This window comes from Miniopterus schreibersii (assembly GCF_964146895.1).
Source record: "Miniopterus schreibersii genome assembly, chromosome: 12".
NCBI lineage: Eukaryota > Metazoa > Chordata > Mammalia > Chiroptera > Miniopteridae > Miniopterus > Miniopterus schreibersii.
This window is the reverse complement of record NC_138112.1, coordinates 15997821-16024948: the sequence shown is the minus strand read 5'-3', so window position 1 is coordinate 16024948 and position 27128 is coordinate 15997821. Positions and strand designations below refer to the sequence as shown.

At 42.4% G+C, this 27128-nt stretch overlaps 1 protein-coding gene and 1 pseudogene across 2 annotated transcripts in view; both read right to left on the bottom strand.

Annotated features, from left to right (window-relative positions):
• The window catches only part of TMEM123 (transmembrane protein 123), a 35732-nt gene extending 29030 nt beyond the window's left edge, over nucleotides 1-6702 (bottom strand). Inside the window, exons 1-2 of the mRNA XM_081153667.1 lie at nucleotides 6382-6702; nucleotides 1830-1883 (exon numbers count right to left, since the gene is read on the bottom strand). Of these exons, the coding sequence (XP_081009793.1) occupies nucleotides 1830-1883; nucleotides 6382-6481 (154 nt within the window). The 5' untranslated portion in view covers nucleotides 6482-6702. The remainder of the gene's footprint in view (nucleotides 1-1829; nucleotides 1884-6381) is intronic.
• A 12131-nt stretch (nucleotides 6703-18833) lies between these two features.
• On the bottom strand, nucleotides 18834-19065 carry LOC308564860 (cytochrome c oxidase subunit 6B1 pseudogene; annotated as a pseudogene). Its single transcript has one exon. The product of its transcript is annotated as a cytochrome c oxidase subunit 6B1 pseudogene (transcript).
• Nucleotides 19066-27128: the final 8063 nt, after the last annotated feature.

Genomic DNA, 27128 nt, shown 5'->3' with positions numbered 1-27128 from the left:
ATATTGCTGGCAGCCTCCACTTTTTCCTGGAATACACATCATACAGGAGTTTGCCAAAGAAAGGTGTTATTTTCCTTTTGGGATTGGTGCCAAATAAACTGGGCTAAATAAATAGCACCAAACAAATTGATAAACAGTATGTTCAAAAAACAATGTTTCAACAATTAGAAGCATCTGTGTTACTATAAAAGAAAATATTCAGCATCATGTCCTATAAAAATTCAACATGTTACATAAGGGTTTTCAAGATTCAAAGAGGATGGGAAGAATATAACAGTTATGGGAAGTGTTACACACTGAACAACACAAACTGTTTATAATACCTATATTATCTAATCTCTTTAGAAAAAAATTTTGAGGCAATGCTTTCCTTTTTTCTCAATAAATTTCCCTGGGCTGGAGGGACATCCAAAATCCTCCCACTGACTCTGGAGCTGTTCTCAAAGTATGTGCTGATCTTTACCAACTGTTGATAGTTGATATCAGTAGTGATATATCTTGGCTGAAAAGTGTTTTTTTTAAAGTTAAGACCACACCCTAGTTTCAGGATGTTCTCCAGTACAGAATTAGAGTTAATAAAGGTCAATAGGAAAAGACACCTAAGAATTTAATAAACAGCGTTAAGAAAACCCCCCTGAACTGCCCAACAATAATCATTATTACATTTTTGGGTAATCTATCTAGTCTTCCCCTCCAATAAAAAAAATTTTCTGCAGAATTACTAAAACTGAAATAAAAGTATATTCTGAAATAAAAGTATATCAGCCAGCAGCCAGTAGGAAAAAGGCACAGATAATCAAACTCATGGAGGTAAATGAAGAATATTAACTACCTGGAGCACTGGGACACCCATCAGAATAAAACCTCCATAGAGTTGCACAACAATGTGAATGTACCTAATGCCACTGAACTGTACATTTAAAAATGGCTAACATCATAAATGTTATATATACTTTTCCACAGTGAAAATGAAACAAACACCCCTCCCCCTAAAACAAAACACAACAAAAAACTTCGAGAAACTAGGGCTTGATCCATTTTGTATCCATAGCATCTAGAACATGTCAGCACATTAGAGACACTCAATAATATTTGTTGAATAAAACTAGAGAAAATAAGTCTAGTGATAGGATCTCTGTCCCTTTTTCCTAGTTCCTACCTCAGTCAACTCTGAAGAATAAGGACAACAGAAAGATAACCTAGATACTGCTTACAAGAAACGTGCCCTGATGGTTTACTACTGATATTTAAGACATCAACCTGGCTCCTATAACTTTCCATGCTAGTGAACTCAGAATTCCAAGGAGAAATTCATTTGTCCCAAACTAAAAGCACAGCGAAAATGTCTCAACAATTGCTTCATCGGGGAAGCAAAATGGGGGGTAGGGGGGTTGAAGTCTGATGGTTGCAATGTAAGCATGGTCTACTTAAGAGTCTGCCAAGGCAAATTAAGGCTTCCATGGCTGACTGGCTAAAAGTGACTTGTTTCATCAGCAAGACCAGCAGACTTGTGTGTTTATATTTCATATCTACATACAAAGTGCAAAACCTTCACACCTAAAAATGTGCTTCAAAACGCAGTAATGAAATTCTAATATGCTTTAGTTTTAGAATTTACTCACATCTTTGCTAGACTGAGAAAGACCATTCATCCTATATCATTTACTGATGCCTACTAAGCGCAGCCCTTGAGGTAGGCTTTAGGGATTCATGAATAAATGATGGTTAGAACAGGTCAGTATACCAGCTTTCACATACTTTCCTGGCTGGTATTACTTTATGTATTCTGGACAGATGAAAATCCATTTCTTGAACCTTTCTAAACTCACCTGTTGGCTTAGTAATGGGGCTCTGGACAGGTGTGGTTTTTCCACTTGAAGATCCTATAAAAAAAATTAAAAATATAAGTATAAATATGAATATAAAAATAAATATATAAATATAAATTTAATATTTAACTAAGAACATTGACAATATATTGTGGTGGTGTGTGGGGAGGGTGAATTATTTCACAAAAAGTTCTAAGGTCTACTTTTGCTACTGTTACTATGAAACATACTGTCAGTAAATCTGGAACTGTATTATTGGTTTTTCAAGAAGAAAACATACAGCTTATGTAACAAACACTTACACAGTACTTACTATGTGCCTGCCACTGGCTATTTATATAATAGCTTTGCCAGAATTCATTCACCCACATGAGGACACAGAAGAGAGAGAAACTGATTTCTGCTACCACAACCCTGCTCTTCTGAGTGGAGTGGACATCATGAGAGTGTCCCTTTCTGTTCATGGGTGCCCCTAGGTCTTGTACCACCAACACCTGTAACTTCATACAATGTAGAGATGATAAATTCACTTTTTAAAATGTTTTTATTTTTTCATATTTTATATTTTTATTTTTTATTAAAGGATAGTTGACATATAATGTTATATTAGTTGCAGGTTTATAAATTGCGATTCTACATTTGTATACCTTATGAAGTGATTATCACAGTAAGTCTATTAACCATCTGTCACCGAACAAAATTATTATGACATTACTGACTTTATTGCCTATGCTGTCCGTTACATCCCCATGAGTTATTTATGTTAAAACTGGAAGTCTGTACCTGTTATTCCCCCTCACCTTGATAAATTAACTTTTAATTGAAAGCCTTCTCAGTATGACTCTCAATTTTTTTTTTATGTGCCCCAGGCATGAAACAGCTCTGGCCACCAGCATAAGCATCAAGCTAGAAAGAACTAAGGACTGCATGTCTGCTTTGCCCTTGACTGACAGAGCAACACCACCAATCAGGTGTCTCCATGACACTGCCAGGGGGTTACGAGTCTTAATTTTTAACTAGCACTTTAAAGATTTGGAAAAGGTTTAGAAGAATTCTATGCCTCAGTTAAGCAATTTTTCAGTTGGTTTATTCATCTTGGGTCTTTGTATAATGGAAGATTAAATATATACACCACCTGGGAAGAGAGCAAGTGTGTTACTGTAAACTTTTCACAAAGATAGCCCATCCCCCACAAAAAACCCTCAGAGTACAAAGAAAGGTGAACAATAACAAGTTTGAAGGATCTATCTTTACTGCATGTGCAAATTTCTTCCTCTTAATAGAACTATAATCCACACAAAAACCTGGTGTGAAGATTAAACTTGGAAAAGATCAAGGTCAGTAGACTATACAGATGTATTGAGCAGTAGGTATCAAACAAATACCAATGTTATGAAGAGCTGTGTACATGCCAGGCCTCCTGGGGAACATGTAACTTGCATTAGCTCATCTAACCCTCCCAACAATTCTGAGACAGGATTTTGCAGTGAGAGGAACTGAGGCCCAGAAAAGGCCACCCAGTTACTAAGTGACAGGGTCTGGATTCGGCCCAGGCTGTTTAATTCCAAAGCCCGTACACGTGAGTGCCAAAATGGAACTGCTGATTTTCTACTATAAACTTGCTCTCCCCCAATCTTCCCAGCTGGTGCATTACCAACCCCAAACCAAGAGGTCCTCCTTTGATTCCTCTCTCTTCCTCACTCCACCATCCAATCCATTAGCAAATGGCTTCAGTACTCCCCTCCCCAGAATCCATTCACTCATCTCCACTATCATGTGCCATCACCTTTTGTCTGATCTACAGCAAGAATCTCCTGTTTTTGTCTCCCAGCTATTGTCACTCTTACGAGGGATGACTTCCTGGCAACTCATTTTTTATTTTTTGCTTGAGAAAGGTGACAGACTCTTTCTAGCTTTACTAACTTTTCTCCTTTTTTCAATAAACACGTATGAAGTACCTGCTGTGGGCAGGCACTGTTTTTGTATTCTAAGAGACTCGTGGACAACTATGAGTGCAAGGCTTTGCTTGAAAGACCAAGTATTCAACTGAATAGTGCACTCAATGAGGGGGGAAAAGTTAAATTCATGAAGTGGCATAGACTCACTATGGATTTATTTCATTTCTGATTGGGTACCCATTATGGTGGCTTTTGAAGCCTGTGACTCACTTTAGAAAGTCCTTGCAGTCCGAGAACAGTTTAACTAGGGCTTGCCTGAGATTTGACAGATGTAATCAAAAGAGCTGGAAATGGCCATCTCCTGGCAACCTATTTGAACTCTTGAACACAGCATTTCTGAAGCCACCTTAATGCTTGGACTTTTTCGTTAAAGAGTCAATGAAGTCCCTTCTTTGCCCTAAGGTTGTTCAAGGTGGGTTTCTGTCACTTGCCACCAAGAGTCCTAAGTAACAGCCCCTCCTCCCTCCTCCGTCTTCCCTTATGTCTCTCGCTGCTCGACCACCTTCTATCCTGTTTGCTAACTTGTTCACCGTCTCTCCACCTCCTCCAACTGAGGATATTTATGAAACTATGCAACAGACTGCGAAGGATATTTTAAAAGAAGAATTTCAGTAATGTTTTTATCTTCTCCCACAATATTCTGGGCAACGGCCATATTGTGGATTTAAGCATTATCTACTTGAAAAGCCAACATCACCCAATGTGGCAAAATGGTCAATTGAGAGTTTGGATTCTGGTCTCTGAAATCAAACATGTATTAGCTGTTTTCCTTGGAGTAAGTCAGGTAATTTCTAAGCCTCAGTTTCATCTATATATGGGGAAAATACTGTGAGGATTTGCTGGGATGTGGTACAGACCTCAATTAGTATAGGGTGAGGTACATAGGAAAAATGTCTGGCAAAAATGAGCTATATTATTGTACTTCATAAGGACACTTTATACAGGCTACACACTGTATAGTAAGACTGGGGCAACATTTACTTGCTTGCTTGAGAAATCACCTATAGAGCCTTCCTTTACTTTAGTTTCAAGATGATATTATCGTCTGCAGAAATGGATTCCAGGTTATGCTGGTTATACTAGTTCATGAAAAAGGGCTTTCCTACAGTAGAGCATTCATCCCAAGTTTTCCAAATAGCACTAGCCTCTGGTGAGACATTAATAAACAGTACAAGTAGTAAATATTAAAATAGGGCAAAAAAAATCTATGAAGGCAAAAGAAAAAAAGCAAAGACATTCCGTTTCTCTAATCAGCAAGTCACTAGAGAGACAATAAAAAAGTTTACTCTCAGGACGTAACAAATAAAAATTATTGGTATAAAATTACCACCAAGATATACTGTTTCATTCCAGAGCGTTCACTTTTACAATAAAACATCTTATAATATTGAAAATACAATGAACATGATTTACCCATCCTTTTGTTAAATCATCTCAAAATTAGGTCTGCAAAGCCAATTTGCCACATGCACAATTCAACAAAGCAAACAAAACATTTCAGCAAAACAAACACAAGTTGCTACTGTCTCACTCGGATTATTCTAGCCAAAGCAGGTGTTGTGCCGGAACAGTCTGGTTTTGCAAACTGCGCTCTTTATCTGGAGAAAACAATCTAGGGCTACATATACAGAAGGTGGATAGAATTTAAACCCACGAAAAACTTGAGTCCCTTAAAGCAACTTATCCTAGTTTACTGACCATTACCCTGACTTCCATAACAGTTTACAAATAAAATGTCATTTACACGGCCAATCCCAGTTCCTGGCCTCACCCAAACAGGTCGTTTTAAAGTCCCCAAAGGGCCAAGGGCCTAAAGGGAAACCCCCTTTCCCCAAGAGAAAAGTCAAAATTATCTTTCCTGACCTTACTGACCACATTGTGGGCTCCTGAGATCGTCAACTGTGATCTTCGGGTCGCACCGCTGCTGCGCTGCTGGGAGCCTGGGCCCTTTTATGGAGCATGAGGGGCAACAGGCGCCCTCAGCACCCATCAGCGCCCCTCAGCACCCCTCAGCACGGGGCAGAGGCCTCACCTGAGCACGGGGGGCGGGGGGCGCTGCCCAAAAGCTCCCAGCCAGCCACATTAGCGCCCAAGTCCTAACGGGGCGCGGGCGGGAACATAAATCGTTTGTTTGCTACGACACAATCAGACGACGAAACGCCGGGGAGACTCCTGAGAGGTCCCCCCACCGAACCCGCAGGAACCGGTAGACATATTTTCAGGGCACCTACTCAGCGTGCAGAAGGCAGCGTTAGCCAGAGGGCGAGGCTGGCGCGGCTCGCTCGAGCCCTCCGCCCAAGGCCCGTCCTTCGGGCATCAACAGGTTACGCGCGCTCCGCCCGGTCTGCGACCGCAGCGCGCGGAAAATCCGAGGGGAAGCACCGGGCAACTTCAGCACGCGCCCCGAGGTAAGCGGGGGGCCGACCCCCTATCCCCCCCCACCCCAGGCACCTCCGTTTGGCCCCGTGGGTTCGGCGTAAGACGCGCAGAACTTTCCGCACAAGCGGATCCCAAGTTGGAAACTCCCGCCCGGCGGCGCGCCTCCCCCCCCCCCCCGCCCCCGGGTCGCCGGGCCCCCCGGGGCAGCCACTCACCCTGCGGGGTGTCGCTGTCCAAGGCGACCTTCAGCAGCGCTAGCATCAGCAGCGTCCCCACGAGGAACACGGCCCAGCCACTTCGCGAGCCGAGTCCCATTGTTCTCAGGACGGGACGCAGCGACCTCGTGGGTCCCCCACCGGGGCGGCGGTGGCGCCGGCGAGAACGGTCCTTCTGCACAGCCGAGCCCGCCCCGCGTCCTCTGCCGCCGCGCACGCCTCGCGCCCACCACCTGCCCCGCAATGTCCAAATAGGGCGCGGGAGCCGGGCCTGGAGCGCGCGTCGCCTTCGGGAGCCCGGGCGCCAGGACGGGGCGGGGCTGGGCGCGGGGCGGGGTTTGCGGCTCGCGGCGCCGCGACTCTCCTCCCCACCGCCCCCTCCGAGGTGCGCCCGAGAGCCCGGAACGTTCGAGCAGTTTCCTTTCTTTTCGGAAACGGCAGTTTTGTTCTGGGCGATAAGCGCGAGCCCCGTGGCCGGTCCGGATGCGCAGCGCGCCGGGCCCCGCGCGGCCCGGAAGGATGTCTTTGAAGATGCAGCTTTCGGGTGCGGCCGGGGGGGGGGGGGCTGGTGAGAGGGAGCAGTTGCGGGCGAGGGCAGCAAAGCGGGGACGTGACCCGGAGAAACTCCGAGTGCTTGGGGTTCCAGCCGAGAGGTCCCGGGCCGTCGGCGCTTTCCTTTCTCGACCCAGCCTAAGTTGGCCGGGGAAGGGGGTGGGTGGTGATCGACAAACTCATTGCCTAAGTTCATATGTGACACATGCATGATTTCTGCACCCCACGGTGTACCTCATGGCCTTCCACAGGTTGCCTGCGTCTCTGGATAAAGACTCATCTGTGCATAAAGAGATTAGTGGAGTGGGCAGGGACAGAGGGAAACAGGAGAGTTGGTGGCGTTTCACAGGTATGGCCATCGAGGCTGAGGGGGCACAAATCCAACCCAGTCCCCTTCTCTCCATGGTGTCTGCTGTCCCAGCTCAGATGGAATAACGTGTTTTGAGTAGTTTTTGGCTAAGGCCCAATTCTACTCGCCTGTCTTGACTTGCAGTGCTTCTCAAGTCTGCCTGTCGTTTCTGCGAAGAACTGTGAAGTGAGACCTGTAGCAAACCTGTGGCCGATGCAGCAGAAGGACAAAGGTTAAGTCCTGGTTTGGGTGGGAATCCCTTGGCTGAAATGGAGGACAGAAGGGCCCAGGGCACTTAAAATCACAGCGAACCCCCCACCTGCAAAGCTCTAAATGTTGCTGCTGTTTTCCGCATCTGATCCAGATTTTATTAAATAAAGGCCACGTCGCATTTAATATTCCCAAAAATATGTTACGTGAGATAGTACTTTCTGGTCTCAGGTAAGTCTATCAATATGGAGATGAGCTCTTATGGAGGTTAATTTGGGCAATCTGTCCTAAATTTATAGACTTCCATCTGTTGATTCAACCAAACCTGTAAATTCTCCCTGGCATCCACCCTGGGCAAAAAGCAAGCACCGCACATTTAGCTTTTGGTTACTCGATTTAATTGGGGACTCTGGTTTAGGATTAAATGGTTCTGGTGACTGCCGCTGCTTTCCCAGCTTACCCCATTGTCTAAGTATTTCGCAATCCAGGCTCAACCAGTCTTTCCAGCCTTGGTTTGCTGACCCCGGACAGGGATGCTTTCTTGTTCCTGGCATTTGCATACATCGCTCTCTCTTTCTGAAATGCCCTCCTCCGTGTCCATTCTCTTCAACCCACATCTAACGCTTCCTTTAAGGCTCAGCGTACGTCTGTCCGGGAACCTGGGGTGGAGCATGAGATGACCGCAGAAGTGAAATGAGAAAGTATGGAAGGCAGGCTGTCTACTTGACAGTTTCTCCTGGGACTGGTTGTGATGGAGAAACACTCAGACCTTCTCTGCTGTCTGACTTCTGTACCTCGGATGTGAGTGGGTGTGCCCAGCCTCGCTTTGGTAATAATAGCACAGAACCGTGGGTTGGTCATGTTTTCTCTAGTCTGAGGAAGGGTGAAAAGGGCAAGAAACTGTGTCCTTTCTGCCCTCTTAGAAACTCTTGTGAGAGGTCTGGACTCTCTGGGGGAAAATCTAGCCCCAGTTTTGTCTCAGGCTCTGCCCCCATCACTGCATTCAACACTTAACTTTGGTGACATGAAAGGTTAAAAAAGCAACGTGAAAGCCCTTGGCAGTCTAGCTCTCCCCTACTTTTCTAGCCTCGTGTCTGGACCCCTCTCTATAACCTCACCAGGCTACTTAAAGTTCTGCAAATATACCAGGGCCTTCCATGACCCTGTGCCTGCTTCTGCACCTCCCTTTGTCTAAGATCCCTTCTGACCTCTTCTCCTGGGCAATTTTCACTCCTCTCTCAAGATTCCCTTCTTATATCACCTTCTCCCCAACCATCTGGGCAGATTTTAGTGCTCTAATCCCTCTGCTCATACTTTGATCAGTTTGGTCTCCCTGCTTCTACCTGCTTTCCCTCTAATCTGTTCTTCACGCAGCAGCCAGTATGATCCTTCTACAAATGTCAGATCGTGCCATTCCCCTGCCACCTTTCCAAGTCCAAAGCCAGGGTCTGTGTCTCCATGGCCTGCGAGGGCCTACCTGACATGGCCCTTGGCTGCAGATCAGTTGGCATCCCAGAGCCTTTGTGCTTGCTGCCCCCTTGCATCATTTAGGTCTCTGCTCATCTTTCCAGAACAGCTCTTCCCGAATACCCTACCTCACAGCTTTATTTGTCTTCGTGGCACCAAGGGCTATCCATCATTATGCTCATTTATAGCTTTATTGTTTGTCTCTCCTGCAAGGATATAAGTTCCGTGAGAACCAAAGTCTGTCTGAATGCGTAACTCTAGTTTAGTTCCTATCACATATTGCTATGGGACAGTGGACATCTGTCATTTTTATGGCTACTCATCATGTTTTGAAAAACTTTCCTTTATTGAGAACTCGAATCCCCAGCCTCTCTTGCAATTGGGTTCAAAGGTGTGACTCAAGCTCTGACAGTTAGGCTCATTCATGTGACACTTAAGTTCAGGTGTGAGCAACCAGAGGAGGCAGGCTGTGTGTGGCACGTCCAGTTTTGCTGAAATGAATAGCAGCAGAGGGGGCTGGCTTTGTTGGCAGCACCAGCAGCACCAGAGTTTCTCTGTGGTTGCAGGACTGAACTGCTGATGCAGAAGTGGCATTGGTAGGGAGCTGCAATGGAGGCGGTTTCCCCACTGGGCGAGTTCTGCAGTGTGTTGTTTTTGTGCGGGTGTGTGTTTGTTATTTTTGCATTACTTTGGAGGCTTAGCTTTAGTCGTGATTCTCTACACCCTCCAACAACTCTGAGAGCTACCCAGTATCTTCCTCATACTCCTTTCCTACTACATCAGCAAGAGCCAGCTTTTCTTTCTCACAACTAAGGATCCTGACTTTATACAGCTGACTATGCCTTTTCCCCTCAGGAGGTTATAATCTCCATTAGATGATTCACCAACTATTTATTGAGTGCTTACTAGGTGGTGGGCAATGTCCTAACAGAGCTCCCAGTCTAGTGGCAAGACGGATACACAGATACCTACAGTAGAGTGTGACAGATGCTAAGATGTGATCGTGGAAAAGCACCCATTGGAGCCAGCGTCTAGGTCTTCATGTTTGTATTCGAGGGTCTAACACATTTCCCATCATATAGAAGGTATTTTCTATAAATTTTGGATGGAGATAAACAGAACAGCAAAATTCTGGTATCCTACTCCCTTAACGATGCTCTTTTCTCATCCATCCTGTATTTCTCATATGTCTGTGTCTTTGACTTAGGTCACCTGAGAGTGGATTAGAGGTTGGAACCATGATTCATCCATTTATTCCATCAGTCAATATCCAAAAATTTATTGAACACATGACACATACCAGTTATTTTGCTAGGTGCTGGGAAATAGCAGTGAATAACACAGATCTACCTGCCTCCTAAAATGACAGATGCCCAGGGAGTGTTTTAAAAGCGAGCTGGTTTCTAGAGAGGAATGGCAGAAGCTGCTTCTGTTATGACTGTACAAAAGATACAGAGATTTCATCTTTTACCATTGAAACTTACTCATATCCCGCAGTAAATTCTGATTCATTTAAAAAGAAAGAGATGACAGAGGAAGGCCTATCTGGCTTGATGTCCACAGCTGTGTATAAATCAGTCTGTTGATAAATCACTTTGTGCATGAGGAACAAATCATAACCTGGCTGACTTTGAGCCTCTGAGGTAGCTGCCAATAGGGCAAGGCAGTGGACAGATTTAGCAAAAGAATATGAGTTGGCCTGTGGCCATTCCCCTGTTTCTGCCGGTTTCCTGTCACATTTCACTTTAACGGATTGACAACGTGTTGTAAACTGTGATTAAGTCTTCACAATGAAAGATGATTTATTGGGTTTCTTCCCGATCCCTTTTCCAACCTTTACTTCCTTTCCCCCAGGTGCTGGACCCTCTCACCGTTTCTTGGACCTTCTTCCCTCTCCTTCTAGTTTTTACTTCTTCCGTTGGAGTGTGAATCTGTTCAATTAATCCAAAAAAAATTATGGGGTGTCTATTTTGTGTTCAGTGCTATATAGGATGCTAGGATTAACACAAAAGCAAAAGTAAACTTCAAATTGGGAGATGTTCTAACCCCTACTTCCATGTAAGCATTCAATCAGTGCAACTTGCAAAATGCATAAACATCTGACAGTTTGAATTTACAGTGTTGATGGAAGGAGTAATTTTTAATGTGTACTGTAAAACTTGAGATACTCAGGAGCTGAGTGAAACGTTCATTGCTACTTATAATCCTGACCTGCTAGTCCCATTAGTCCCAGTGGTTTGACTTTAACATGGGCTTTTCAACTTTGTTTCCTGTTTACCAGAAATTTCTGTTGTAGACTCACGAGTTTAACTGTTGTCTTATAATAGTGTGGTTATGATCTTTATTTATATAAAAACCAAATATTTCGTAAAAAAGAAAAAGGCAAGAGCAAAAGTAAAAATAAAACAGGTAAAAAACAAGTAATAGTAAAGGAGAAACAAACAAAAATAAACAGAGAACAATGAACTCCTCACAATTGGATTTTTCTCTTGAAACGAGGGCAGAGAAAGGGTTCTGGGTAGACTAAATTTTTAAGGAATAACTTCTCAAAAAGGGAGTGGAGAGCTGTGTCTGAATCCTAAGGATCTGGTTGGGAGAGAGGTGGGGATGGTGTTTTCAGTAGGAGTTCTAGGCAGGATTACGTTGTGCTATGAAAACTGTAAGGGAATGGAATATGAGTTTGGAGGCTTTGGGGTGGGAACAGGGAAGCCCTGTGGGCCTTTCCGTTGTTAAGTCCCAGGTTATTTATCAGCTCCCACTTTGACTTTGTTTTTTCTTTTCTGTAGGAGGCTACAAGGATTCAGCCTACATTCCTTTCCTGTTTAAAGTCCCTGCCACTGACATCCTTTGGTGTTATTTCCTCAGGCCTTCATATATGTTAGTTACAAGTCCCCAGGCCATTCTTCCTAGCTGCCCCAGAACATAAGTACTTTCTATAGAAAGTGTTTCATTGCTAATCATAAGAGAGAAATTGAAGAGATAAAACAGCTATTGTGAGGAAGTTAAGAAAATCATCTGAAATAAAGTTCTTAGAGTCTTGTTTCCTACTCTGTATTTCTTGTCTTCCATCTAGGAGATAAGGGAGTAGGGCTTAGCATGTATGCACTGAACAAAATTTTGAGCAACTGAGCAATTGGAAATACACACATAAAAAACAATTAGAAATAAGTGTTGTGCAGAGAAAACCACAGCAACATGATAGAGAACAACTGAGCGGTTACTTCAATATAATCAGGGAAGCACTCTCTAAGGTAACAGTTAAACTGAGTCCTTCAAAAGAGCCATGTAAAAACCAGGGGGAAGTACATTTCAACCACGAGGTGTGTTGGGGAACAGAAAGAAGGCCGGTGGGTGAGGCTTAGTGAGTGAGGACAGAGAAATACAAAAAGAAGTTTGGGGTTTTTCAGGTGAGAACTTTGGATTTATTTTAATTTCAATATGATCTAAAACCACTCAAGAGTTGGTGAGTGACATGTTATGATTTATATATTTTTAAAAGATTACATCAGTAAAGAGGAAGGAGAACAGAAACGGGGGGTCCAGTTAGGAGGCTGTTGTACAGTGGATTGAACTAGGGTAGAAGCAGCGAAAATGGAAGAAGCGAACGGATTTGGGATGCGGATTGAGCGTGGAGTCAATTGGATGTGGTGGTTGAAGGGGTGTGAAATTAAGGCTGACTCAGGTTTGTGGCTCGAGTAACTGGGTGAGCGGAAGCTGCACATCCCATATCCTGGAATACTCACACACTCTGAACTCTGTCCCACTGTCCTTCTGTCATTTCTGAAACTCTTCTAGCAGCCTCTGTCAAGAATGCATCCAGAGATAGCCTCGGAAAAACAAATAGTTTCAATAATCATCTGTTTATATCTACGTGGACCAAGAGGGTAAATGAGCAGTACTGGGTGTCACCTAAGTCTATCGTCACCCAGGAGTAGTGCATTTTGGGTATTACCTGGACTGAGGGAGGAGAGGAGATAAGAAATATAGTTAAATAGATAAGACAGTTTTTGTAGGATGATCCTAGTGTTGGGGAAATATAATAGAAAGAGTACAACAAAACATCCCTGTGTAACAATATAGAAGAGGGAAAGTACGTACTTTTAACATTGGGTAAGCATTATCAGCAATAACATGCACGTCAGGTAACACAAAAGTGACTACAGTCTGAAGAGATTTTCACACAAATTTATACAAAAGGTAGAAGAGATAAATGAAAACTTATTTCCATAAGAGACAAGAGGATGTACCTTGCGTTTGTCTTATTAGACCCGTGAGAGATGTCTGAGCTAAATCTAGTTAAGCGTTTACAGTTCCAAGGGTCAGAAGGCCTATGACTTTGTAACACTGAAAGGTCAGACTGCCCTGGCCGGTGTGGCTCCATTGGTTTGGTTCTGGTCAGGGCACATTCCCAGGTTGTGGCCCTGGGGTGCATACGGGAGGCAACCGATGTTTCTCTCTCTCCTCTCTCTCCCCCTCCCCCTTCCTCTCTAAAGCCCACAATAAAACATTTTTAAAAAATGGTTAGACCATTTATAACAGACCTATTATGTCCTCAAAGTGACACCCTAAAGAGGAGAAGGCGGAGAGGCAGTGATCTCCTTCCTTAAAGGAACTTTCATCAATTTACCTTTACAGCTTGCCACATATTTTTTTCCAAAGATCTTACCATGTAGCCCCAAATAAATAATATATGAGAATTTCATTGTGTAATGAGAATAAAAGAAAGGACTATACATTATAAGCATGTATGATGTCTCCCGCCTCCTCCCCTCAGTCCTAACTCCTGTGTCTCCTTCCAAGAGAGGGGCTAAGTGGGCCAACTCCACCGTTCATCATTCGTCAATGAAAATGGTGCAGAATCAGAGACTGAGGAATAGGGGCAAGCTGAAGACATATGACCGAATCCGAGGTGATGCAAAGGGCTGGAATGCATGGGCTGGAAGGAAGAAAAACTAGAAAAGCAAAACCAAGAACCATAAAGAACACAGTTTAGGGGGAATTTCTGGTGGTGATTTTGAGACTGGGGCTTTCAGTCAGCTGTGGACTTGAGACACACTAAAGTGAGCTGAATGAGGTGTTTTAAGAAGTGCTATTATGGGTTACAAGTTGAATTTCCTTTCATATTCTTCAAGTAATGGAAATAAAGATTCAAATGACTTTTAAATTACCTTTGATTACGGAACCAATTTCTTAGACTATGAAGCCCTGCCAAGATAACCCTGCAGGGCCTGGGTTGGGTTACCCCTTATGGAGAATCAGAGGAGTGTTAGCCTTGAAGATGACATGAAATCAGTAAAAAACACCCAGAAGCTCTTTACGAAGTACCTATTGGGTTTGTAGCACTCTATGAGGCGTGGAGTGAGAAACCAAATAGTATAACGTGGCCAAGCCACTGAAACGCTTATATAAGCAAAACATTCCCATGTGACAGGGAAATAACAACACACCACCAAAGGGGATGGCATAAGACACTGGGCTGTGAGCTGGAAGGAGGGGCCACTAACTGTTTGTTAGGGGCTTCCCTAGAACTTAATATCTATTTTCCTTATACTATTTTTTAAGCTTTCCTGCCAAATTGTAGTTTTCTTAAGCTTTAAGATTCTATAATTCCAACCATATATACCAAACAAAAACACAATTCTCGGGGGAAAAATGCCTGGAAAAATGTACTGGAAGGCTAACAGTTGGTTTTCTGGTTTATCGTTCTCTCGGTGATCTAATTTCCTTTATCCATGCCACTTTTCTGATGTTCCCAGTTTTTCTAGAATGAATATGGATTGCTTTTCAAAGTTTCTTCTGAAAGCCCTAATTTTAGAATTGTTAGTGTAAGGACATTAAAAAATGTCTACGACTATTCCATAATTAAGTATTAGGCTAAAGACAAGTATGATTTAATATTCTCTTAGAGCTTAGACCCAAGGAAGCAAAAAATAAAGCATATTCCCTCCACGATGGAGAGCAAATTCCAGAACTTACTCAAATTCTCTCTGCAAATGTATCAAGTCATCTATTTCCAATGGCCGCATCTTTGTGTGGACATAGCTGCCACTTGCCTGCTCATCTGAATTAAACTTTAGTGGAGTTAACCTTGGGAAGAGGCCTGTATTGGGAGTCAAGATACTTGTTCTGATATCGGCTTGGCAGCTGACGAAGTGGGTAGATGGTCAGGCTATATAACCAGTTCTACCATTGATTTCTTCATCTTAAAAATGAGGGATTTACATGCATTACTGGTGGGAAAGTAAAATGATGCAGCAGGGATAGAAAACAGGCTGGCAATTCCTCAAAAAATTCAATATAAAATTATCATATTACCCAGCAATCTACTCCTAGGTACAGAAGAATAAAAATATAAAATCTGGGCTCAAACAGATATTTTTACACTAATGCTCATACCAGCATTATTCACAATATCCAAAAGGTAGAAACAGCCCAAATGTCTACCAATTACGGGAATGGATAAACACAATATGGTATACAAGTGGAAAAGTTTCTGCACCCATTTCCACCTTGGGGTGGCGGTTTCCAACGCCAACAAGCGATGCTCTGACACCAGCTGGGTGTCCTACAATTTAAGTCAGTTCTGACACTACCTACCTGGAGCATCAGATTCCCCAGGTTAAGGGTTCAGTCCTGCAAGACAGCCACCTCGCCCTTCAGATACCAGTTGCAAGCGCTTTGTTTTAAGTACTCTTTAGCACGCTACGCTCAGATTATTCACACGTACTCCTGTGGGTTGCGGAAACCTGAAACCCTATGTGGTAGCACAGAACAGCCATTTCCATGTTGTGAATGAGGTAAGAAAGGAACTAAAGGAAAAAGAAACTTCTTTAACACTTCTCTTTAAAGAAACTGACAATCCAGGCATAGGGCTCTCAGAAACCATTCGCCTGATCATTGATGCATGCTGGAGGCCACCAACTAAAATGCCACAGGAGGGGCAAGTAACGGAGATGAATGAGGTCAGCTGGAAGTAAGACCAGGAGGGCCAGAGGGCCTGCTGGGTGAACGTGTACTGCCTGAAGGCAGCAGGCCAGCTCATAACTCCAGCCAGAGGACGGGATGGGCCTGGTTGTTACCTGTGCTTCTGACCATGCCTGTTTTGGGTTTGATTAATTTGCTAGAGCAACTCACAGAACTCAGGAAACCCATTTACTCACTAGATTACTGGTATATTATGAAAGGATGTAACTCAGAAACAGCCAGACAGAAGAGATGCATAGGGCAAGGTAAGTAGACAGGGCATGGGGCTTCCACGCCCTTTCTAGGCAGGCAACTCTCTCTTAAAACTCCAAGTTTTCACCAACCTGGAAGTTCTCCGAACTCTGTCATTTGGGGTTTTTTTTATGGTGGCCTCATTACATAGACACAATTGATTAAATCTTCGACCATTAGCCCCTTTTCCCTCCCTGGCGGTCAAGAGGAGGGGACTGAAATTTCCAATCTTCCAATCACATGATTGGCTCTTAATATAACAAAAGACACTTTTACCTCTCTCATCACTTAAAGATTTTAGAAGCAAGCTCTTGCACTAGAAATAGGGTCAAAGACCAAATGTATATTTATTATAAATCACAATATTACAGCAAGCATTGGAATATTATTTAGCCATAAACAGGAATAAAGTTCTGATACATGCTATGACATGGATGAGCCTTGAAAACATTAAGTAAAATAACCCAGACACAAAGAACAAATATTGTATGAAGTACATAGAACAGACAAATTCATAGAGTCAGAAAACAAATTGGAGGTTACTAGGGACTAGAGGAGGAAGGACTGGTAAGTTATTTAATGGGTACAGAATTTCTGTTTGGGGTGATGAAAAAAATTGGAACTAGCTAGTGGTGATGGTTGTACAGCATTGTTAATGTAATGCCACTGATTGGTTAAAGTGGAAAATTTTATGATATATATATAATTTTACTACAATAAAAAATGGGAGATTTTAATGAGGTATTTTAAAAATGTCTTTGAACTCCAAAGTCCTATACGGACTAATGGAAGAAGAGGAAACTGATCTAGGTCATGGAGGATGTGTGAGAATCAGTCCACTAGGACTCTGTGAAGACAGTAAAACCCAAAGATCGCAAATGGGAAGGTGCAGGCCAAATTCAGTTGGGAGGTAGGTTTGGTTTGGCTTTTGCAGTGTTTACCAACACAACATTTAAGAATTTAAAAAATTAGTTACTAAAATGTAAAATCTGGGGAATTGCTATGAAAAATTCTGATTTCTTAAAATATTGAAAGATCTAGTAACACCAGGCCCATCCCGTCCTCTGGCTGGAGTTATGAGCTGGCCTGCTGCCTTCAGGCAGTACACGTTCACCCAGCAGGCCCTCTGGCCCTCCTGGTCTTACTTCCAGCTGACCTCATTCATCTCCGTTACTTGCCCCTCCTGTGGCATTTTAGTTGGTGGCCTCCAGCATGCATCAATGATCAGGCGAATGGTTTCTGAGAGCCCTATGCCTGGATTGTCAGTTTCTTTAAAGAGAAGTGTTAAAGAAGTTTCTTTTTCCTTTAGTTCCTTTCTTACCTCATTCACAACATGGAAATGGCTGTTCTGTGCTACCACATAGGGTTTCAGGTTTCTGCAACCCACAGGGGTATGTGTGAATAATTCTGTGGGCACAGAGTTCTAAAGAATACTTAGATTATTCATGCATGTAGTTCCTGTAGTTTGATGATTGCCTCCTAGAATAAATATTTTAGAACTACTTTAAAGTTCTCTACTTTTATTGGGTTTATTTATTTATTTTTTTACTTCAGATAAAGTCAAAAGTAGTACATTAATGTTGAGAGAAAATTTAAACAATACACAGAAGTACATAAAAGTCCTTTCTGTTTTACCTGCCTGGGGAGAACGACACTTAGCAGTGGGGTGTTTTTCTTGCCAGACCGTTGTCTTTGTTTATATGTTTGTTTTTGTACATACAGTTATGTAGAAATTTGTATGTGTATTTACATGAACATAGAAACATGTCTTTTTTCCCCCAAAACTGAATTATATATTATTTACTGCTTTGCGACTTGCTTTTTTTCAAAATTTTATTATCTTTTTTCTGATTATCCTGCTATGTTTTTATATATTCCTTTTTTTAGCCCTCACCCAAGGATATGTTTATTGATTTTTTTTTAGAGAGAGAGGAAGGGGGAAGAGAGAGAAACATCAATGTGAGAGATATACAATGATCAGTTGCCTCCCACGCATGCCCCGGCCAGGGATGGAACCTGCAACCAGCTCCAACCAGCTGAGCCAGCCGGCCAGGGCTTATGTTTATATTTTATTTATTTTTCAATTATAGTTGATGTTCAACATTACATTAGTTTCAGGTGTCCAGCATAGCAGTTACACATTTATATAACTTATGAAGTAATCCCCTGATAAGTCTAGTACCCACCTGGCACCAGAAGTAGCTATTATAATATTATTGACTATATTCCCTATGCTGTACTTTACATCTTCATGATATTTTGTAACTACCAATCTGTACTTCTTAATCCCTTCAATTTTTTTATCGGGCCCCCAACTCCCTTCCCACCTGGCAACCATCAGTTTGTTCTCTGTATCTAGGAGTTTATTTCTGTATGTTTATTTATGTTTAGATTCCACATATAAGTGAACTCATATGGTATTTGTCTTTCTCTGTCTGACTTATTTCACTCAGCATAATGCCGTCTAGGTCCATCCATGTTGTCGCAAATGGTACGATTTTATGGCCAAGTAAGCAAGGTGGGTTTTTTTTACACTTTTTCTACAAGTATTTACTGTGAGTTAAGCCATGATTCAGGATCCTAGGGTGGGATGTACCCGAGTCCCCTTCACCTCCCTGGGAGAAGGTCACAGGACACAGGACAGGTGGGCGCAGCCAGTTCAGATCTTCCCAGGAAACGTGCCTTCTGCCTGGTGATCTTCTCAGGCCGACACCCAGGACATGGGGCCGAGGGACTTGTACACACGCCGATACCATTCGCACCTTTAGCGACCATTGACAGTCACGAGGGTGGAAGTCCAGGTAGTTCTGCCAGCAGTTCCTGGTCTGGCTCTGGCTGCCAAAAAGGGCAGTCCGGTGGTTCTTGATTTTGGACTTGATGTCTTCTGCCATGTTGCTGACTCCTAAATATGCCCTGGAAGCACTTATAGCTAATGTGACCCTCAGCAAAGACTGTTTTTTGTTTGTTTGTTTTTGGACAATATCTTTTTTTTTTTTTTTTTAAATATGTCTTTATTGATTTCAGAGAGAGGAAGGGAGGGGGGAGAGAGAGATAGAAACACCAATGACGAGAGTCATCGATCGGCTGCCTCCTGCACGCCTGCCACTGGGAATCCAGCCCACAACTCCGGCATGTGCCCTGACCGGGAATGGAACCTTGATCTCCTGGATCCTAGGTTGATGCTCAACCACTGGGCAACACTGGCTGGGCTGGACAAAATCTTATGATCACATTTTTTCTTTATAACTCAAATCCTAATCCTAACTCTAAACCTATACTTAACCCTAATCTTAATTCATTCCTAATTCTAGGCCTAACACTATACCTAACTTCAAACCTAACCCTAATCCTACCACTAACACTAATCCTAAACCTATACCTAACCTCGAACTTAATTCTAAACCCTAACATTAATTTTAACCTCAACTGTAACTCTAAACCTAACACTAACCCTAATCTAACCTTTAACTCTAAACCTAACCCTAAAACTAATCTTAATCTTAATCTCAACCCTAAACCTACCCTAACCCTAAGACTAAACTTGAACCTCAAATCTGACCCTAATCCTAACACAACACTCCACTCCACACTAATCTGACCCTAAAAAATAAACCTACCCTAACCCATACCATAATCCTAAATTCAGTCTTATCCCTAACCCTATCCCTAACCTAACATCAGTTTAGTCCTAACCCTAAACCTAACCATACTTTAACCTTAATCCTAAATTCAATCCTAATGGTAACCCTAAACCTAACCCTAACCTTATACCTAACATCAACCCTAATTGTAACACTAACCTTTACCTTCACTTCAACTCTAACCCCAACCCTAACCCGATACCTAACTTCAAACTTAACTGTAACCCCAACACTAACCCTGTACCTAACTCTACAAAATCCCAACAGTAAACTTAACCCTAAACCTATACCTAACCTTAACCCTAACACTAACACCCTATATTTAATTAACTTCAATGGCAACCCTAACCCTAACCCTAAACCCAAGCCTGTACTTAACCTCAAGTGTAACCCTAAACCAAATGTAACCCTAAAGCTATAACTAAACCCAAACCCAGCACTAACCCTACCCCTAACCTTATACCTAAACTCAATTCTGTGTGTGTTTTTTTGGACATTCAGTATTATTTTATATTAGTTTCAGGTTTACAGCATAAGGTTAGACAATCGTATGCTTTACAGAGTGTTTCCCTCAATTTTTCCAGTACCCACCTGGCACCATCCATAGTTATTATAATATTATTGACTGTATTCCCTAGGCTGTGCTTTAATCTCCATGATCATTCTGTAACTACCAATTTGCACTTCCTAATCCCTTCATCTTTTTTGCCCAGTCCTCTAACCCCCTCCCATCTGGTAACCATCAGCCTGTTCTCTGTACCTATGAGCCTGTTTCTGTTTTGTTTGTTTATTTTGTTCTTTAGAGGTTCCACATATAAGTGAAATCATATGCCGTTTGCCTTTGTCTGACTTATTTCATTCAGCATAATGCCTTCTAGATCCATCCATGTTGTTGCAAATGGTAAGATTTCATTCTTTTTTATGGCCACATGAGCAACTTGCTTCTTTATTTGACAATATCTTGTGATCAGTTTTTATATCTGAACATATAGATATGTTTCATTCTTTGTGTTGGCAACATAGCATCAGAATGTAGATGTCATTTATTTAAACATTTCACTTTTGACAGATATTTAGGTTATCTCTAATTTTTACTAATATAAATTTATGGCACTGTGAACATCCTTTAGCCAAGCTCCTAACAGTAGGAGAAAAGTAATTCTGAAGAGTAGACTCTTAGAAGTGGGATTATTTAGTCAAGGGATATGTGTTTTAAAATTTTTGATTAGTATTGTAAAGTGCCCTTTAAAATTACATTCCCACTATTGTTGACATTGAACAGTATCTCTTTGGCTTTTGCTAATGTGATAGGCAAGTGGAGGTGTCTCATTTTGTTCAGATTGCTTTCCCTTTCTATTAACTGAGATGACATAGCTTTGCCTATTAGTAATCTGTATTTCCTCTTCTGGGAATTATCTGTTCATATCCTTATTTGCTTAACTCTTACTTGAGCTACATACATGAAACCGTGTTATCAGAAAACATATCTACATGTCTATAATACTAAGCAATATTTCAAAAGCTAGCTTCTGGCTCGGAGTGGCTGTATGCTCTTGTTCCTTTCGAGTGCATCGGCCTCCTCTTGTTGTAACTTGTAGACAGATAACTGAGTCAACCACCAAACAAGCAACATTTGTTTTTTATTCAGAACATCTAACTAGGTGCAGTATGTAATTTAAAAAGAAATAAAATAAAGTGCAAGGGTCTATTACTGGCCTTTAGAAGGTCCTAATCTATTAGATATGAAATGTACAACAAGAATAATGAAATTCATTTGCCTTTGATTGGTGCTTTGAAGTTTATATTCTTTTGATAAAGAATACATGTACATGAATTACAAAAGGGGTTTGGGGGAAATAGAAATAAGTTGAGAGTGTGGGGACTGATGTGGAACAGGAGAGAATTCCAGGAAGGACAATGGAGAGATGAAGAATGAGAGGGAAAGGGCTTTTATGAGTGGAAGAAAACCACGTGAAAAGATCTATCGTGGAAAGAAAGATCATTTCCCTTTGGATTCAGCACAGCAATCAGAATGCTTGGGAAGTGACCATAGGAGTGAAGATCCCCTATTAATCTTCTTTCTTCTGAGCACCATACTCCTGCTAACTCAACCTCAAGGTCATACCATGATTTTTTTTTTAATAGCCACATTCTCGCTACTGGTTTATATTGAGTTGGGGTGAACTTTAATCTTCTGATATTTTCATGTAGACCTTGTCCGTGACCATAGAAAGGGAGATGCCACATCTGAACCATCCTGTCCCTGACATTCAGTCACAGTGACATCCATTAGCTCATTGATTCCTTCATTCATCTAATTGTTATAGTATTCCAAAAACAGGTATGCATCAGGACCATGGTAGGGGCTGGGAAGATAAAGAGGAACATGTTGAGTTCCCTTCCTCTTGGAACGTCAAGTTTATCAAAGGCTGGGATAAGGGAAGCACTTAGATACTCAGCTGGCTAAAACACGATTCCCCTTTCTCCACACCCTCGCCAGCACATGTCATTTGTTGACTTGTTGATGGTGGACATTCTGACAGGTGCGAGGTGATACCTCATTGTGGTTTTAATTTGCATCTCTCTGATGATTAGTGACACTGAGCATTTTCTCATGTGTCTCTTGGCCATCTGTATGTCCTCTTTGGAGAAGTGTCTATTCAGGTCCTTTGTCTATTTTTTAATTGGATTGTTTGTCTTCCTTTTGTTGAGTTGTATGACTTCTTTGTATACTTTGGAAATTAGCCCCTTATCAGATACATCCTTGACAAATATGTTCTCCCAATGCAGACTGGTTCAACCACTATGGAAAACAGTATGGAGGTTTCTCAAAAAATTAAAAATGGACCTGCCATTTGACCCAGTGATCCCACTTCTAGGAATATGTCCTAAGAATCCTGAAACACTAATCAGAAAGAATATATGCACCCCGATGTTCATAGCAGCTTAATTTACAATAGCTAAGATGTGGAAACAGCCCAAGTGCCCATTGGTAGATGAGTGGATAAAAAAGCTGTGGGACATTTACACCATGGAATACTATGCAGCTGTAAAGAAGGATCTCGTACCCTTTGGGACAGTATGGATGGGCCTGGAGAATATTATGCAAAGCGAAATAAACCAGGCAGAGAAAGACGAGTGTCACATGATCTCACTTATATGTGGAATCTAAGAACTTAATAAACTGATGGACATGGAAGCATGGACCAGACTGACAAATCTCAGAGGGAAGGAGAGGGGCAGGTGGGTGGAGGGGGAGAGATTAACCAAAGAATTTATATGCATATATGCACAACCCAAGGACACGGACAATGGTGTGGAAAGGGACTGGGGAGGGGGGGATGCGGAATGGGTCAATGGGGAGAAAAAGGGCCATCTGTAATATTTTAAACAAAAATAAAAATTAATTAATTCATTTAAAAAAATTAAAACACATGAGTATCCCAGCCTCAGAGACAGCATGTCCAGATCTGATCCCCACTCTTGTTAATGAGAGCTAACCTTGCCAAGAGTGGCTGCCAAGTGGCCTACTGGTGCCTGAGTCTTAGGGACTGGTGAAGTGGTCATTCATCTTCTCATTCAGGGAAGCAGTGGTTGTCATTTAATTGTATTTTGCTATGTCTGTTCACAGAAGATGACTATGTTTTAGCATTAGGAGGAAGTTTACTGAGCCTTAAAATATTTTTTTTCTTTTTCACATGATCTTCTAGCATATTAGAAAGGTAGTGCGGCTCTAACGATGGTGGCATTTTTATCTAATCTAGTAAAACACCTGCTACTTCTTTAAAATTACTTGCATTCAGATTAGTTGGTGTTCGTATTATCTTGCTTTATCGCTAGCTGTAAATTATACCTGTAACTGTGACAACCTTATCTAGGTGAAAACATTTTAACTTGCTGGATTTCTAAATATCAATAAAAATGATTTGTATTTCCCCCACATCAAATAATTCAGATGGTTTATTTATAAAACACCAAATTTTTAAAAGTCTGACTTAAACGTTAAGGAAGGTCCAGTGAGTGAACACTGTGGTTAAGTGTTAGAAGTTAGGGCGTCTGGCCTCATTTCTACCATTTACAATTGTGGAGCCCTAGTCACAAACTTACAGCCCCAATTTCCTCTTGGGTAAAATGGGGAGCATTTACTTGACAAAGAAGTCTTTAATGTCCCATTCAGCTGCCACAAACTGCAACAGCAACATGAAACCAAACCCATGGATTCAAGCAACACAGATGTGTGCTGACCCCAGAGACGCATGACTGCCCACTTTTCTGGTTAAACGTACTCACTGGGCCACCTGCCAGTCTCACTTTGAATGTGTTCCTTCCCTTTTTAAAAAAAGATGTTTTTACTAATTTTTAGAGAGAGAGAAAAGGAGAGGGAGAGGAAGAAACATCAATGTGAGAACAATACATAGACCAGCTGCCTCCTACGTGTCCCCAACCAGGCATGTGCCCTGACTGGGAATTGAACCGGCAACCTTTCGGTGCAGGATACGACGCCCAACCAACTGAATGTGTTCTTTTCTCCATCTACAAGCATAAGTAGGTCCCTTAGCTTCTGGGAACTTCCACTTCTTCAACTGTAATGTGAGGATAATGACAATACCTATGTCATAGTGATGTTGATAGAAGAAATGAGAATTCATAGAAAATCCTTACTGTTGTGCCTGTCACAGTAAGTGCTCGGTGTTCATTCTCTTCTTATATAAAATACTTAGGTCTAGTCTCCCTCAGTTTCAAATCATTTCTCCAGCCAGTGAAGCACAAGCCTCTAGGATTGTGTGAATGACGGATTTATAAATGTTGTCATTGACAGGTGCCAGGTAGCAATAATCATTTTAACCACTTAATCATAATTATAATTTTAGTAGTATAAACACAATATAGCACTTATATGTGCTAGGCCTTGTTCTAAGAGCATTACATATGCTAACTAATTCAGTCCCTAACAAGGAGGGAACTATTATTATCGCCCACATTTTGTACCTGAGGAAGTTCAAGGCACAGGGCACACGGCTAAGTGGCAATGAGCGTTTGAACCCAGGGAGTTTGGGTCCAGAACTCACACTCTTCACTACTCTGTTTTACTGATTAGTTTATGAAAATTGCATCCATTCCTTTGCTTTAATCAAAGATTAGAAAGTTTTAAAAAAGTCTGGGAAACCTTAAACATGAATTATGAGAAAAAGGATAAAATAGAGTAAAATATTAAAATATTCTACAATAATATAGATAGAGGAAAAAAGCGCTAAACAAAGGAAGCATTTTTGAAATGAAAATATTACAAGTATAGTAAAGAGAACTACCTGCCACAGACTTGTCTCTGGCAATGTGGCAGCTTATGTACCTCGGTTGACTCAAACAGTGAAAACACATAAAAATGCTGAGTAAAGGACAGAAAGATGTTTAGAAAACAAGACTTCAGTAGATTGGTAAGGAAATTAGGGATTTTCAAAGGCTAAAAAGGAAGTGAAAGCAGAATCACAAAAAGGTCAAAGAGCTGGCTTTGGCCACGGAGACACTTGTCAAGTCAAGCTCTTGTTCAAGTGATGTAGTTTGGGACATGCTACCCTAAAATACAGGGTGTCCCCCCAAAATGTATACACACTTTAACAGCTGATAGCTCAGTTTTGCAAATGAAATGTATTTTAATAAAACTGCCTTGATGATTATTCAAAGTGTGTGCACACTGTTCCAAGCAGAGGGAGTGTGAGAAGATGGCAGGAGCAGGACGGCCTCGCTGACCTCCTCCCGGCTCTCCTCCCCTGAAGCAGGTCACCGGACCCTGAGGGGTGCCCTCTCCACATCCCTACGGAAAGAGGACCCTCATTTTCAAGGCGGAGGGAGAAGAACCCGAGCAAGCAGGCCTCGGCAAGTTCTCCCCAGCTTACCACGCTCACCGCATACCCTTTGTCCCCTCTCGTTTCCCCATGACTGTGCTCTCGTCATCGAACGTGGCGTGAAAGCGCTCGGGCCTAACCATTTCTTCGGGTCGTCATTTCCTTACGAAAGCTCTCATGTCACACAAAACTTATATTGAATAAATTTATATGCTTTGCTCCTGCTAATCTGTTTCAGTCAGTTTAATTTCCAAACCCGGCTAGGGACCCTAAGAGGGTTGAGGAAACTTTCTCTCGTGCCCTGGGTGCTCAGGTGCCAGGGCTCACCCGAGACGGGGGTCCAATGCTAAGAGCAGACTCCTGACAAACCTGGGAGACCAAAGGGCTGGAAGCCCCGATGTCCTCTTAGACTCCTTCCCCTTCTTTCCTCTGGAAGCCAATCATTCACCAAGCCCTGGCCACTCTATATCCTAGTCACTGCTCCTGGCCTCCAACCCTTCAGCCAGTGACTTTGGCACCAGGAATCGAGTCACCCGAATCTTTTAAGAGCCTCGGGTCTCCCTCCCCAGCCCCCTGTGTTGCGGCCCCTTCTCCTGTCTTTCCCTGCCACCCGCGTTCCTGAACTCTGGCCGCGTTAGTCAGGCCCCTCCATGTCCCTTTGCCTTTGCTTCTGCTGTGTCTGTCCCCTGCCTGTGATGATCTTGCCACTTCGTTACCTCTTTTGCGATACCTCCCTTGACAGACAAATCCTGGGTAGAGATGGTGAGATGCTTCTCTGTCTTCCCATGAAAGACACGGGTGAGCACCGGCCATTGTACCAGGAACATGAGAGGGATTTTATTTAACCTCCCAATTCATTCTTTCATATGTTGTTTTATTCAATACATATTTGTTAAGTGCCTCATTTATAATAATGGACATAACAGGGAAGACAGACCTATTTCCTGCTCTTCCAAAGCTTATAGTCTAAGCGTGGGCTGTTTTTATCCCCAGATTGCAAACAAGGCGAATGAAGTTGAGAGAGGCTGAGTAGCACTGGCCATACAACTGCCCAGTGGAAAAACTATATTCAGCTCAATCTTTAGCCCTTTGCTCTTTCTACCACACCAGGCTACTTATTGAAGATTCGTGTTATTGAAGGCTTTTGGGTTGCAAGTAACAGAAGCGAAACTCAAACTACCTGAAACCAAAAGAGGGAATTTTGTTGCTTTATGAAAGCAAGCCCTAGGCAGGGAAGGGAGGGTGATGGTTTCAGGGATGACTGCGCCTCAGGGAATCCCACAGAATTGGAGTTTCTCCCGTGGGCCCTTGTTCTCTCTATCCCTTTGCATTTTGGATTGAGTTTTTTCCTATTTCGGATAAATTCCTCTCCATGTACTGGGGAATACAGCTACTGGCAACCTGTACCATGTCCTAAAGACTCACAACAAAGGAAAAAGAGCAACTTCCCTGCTAACTACAGACAGAACG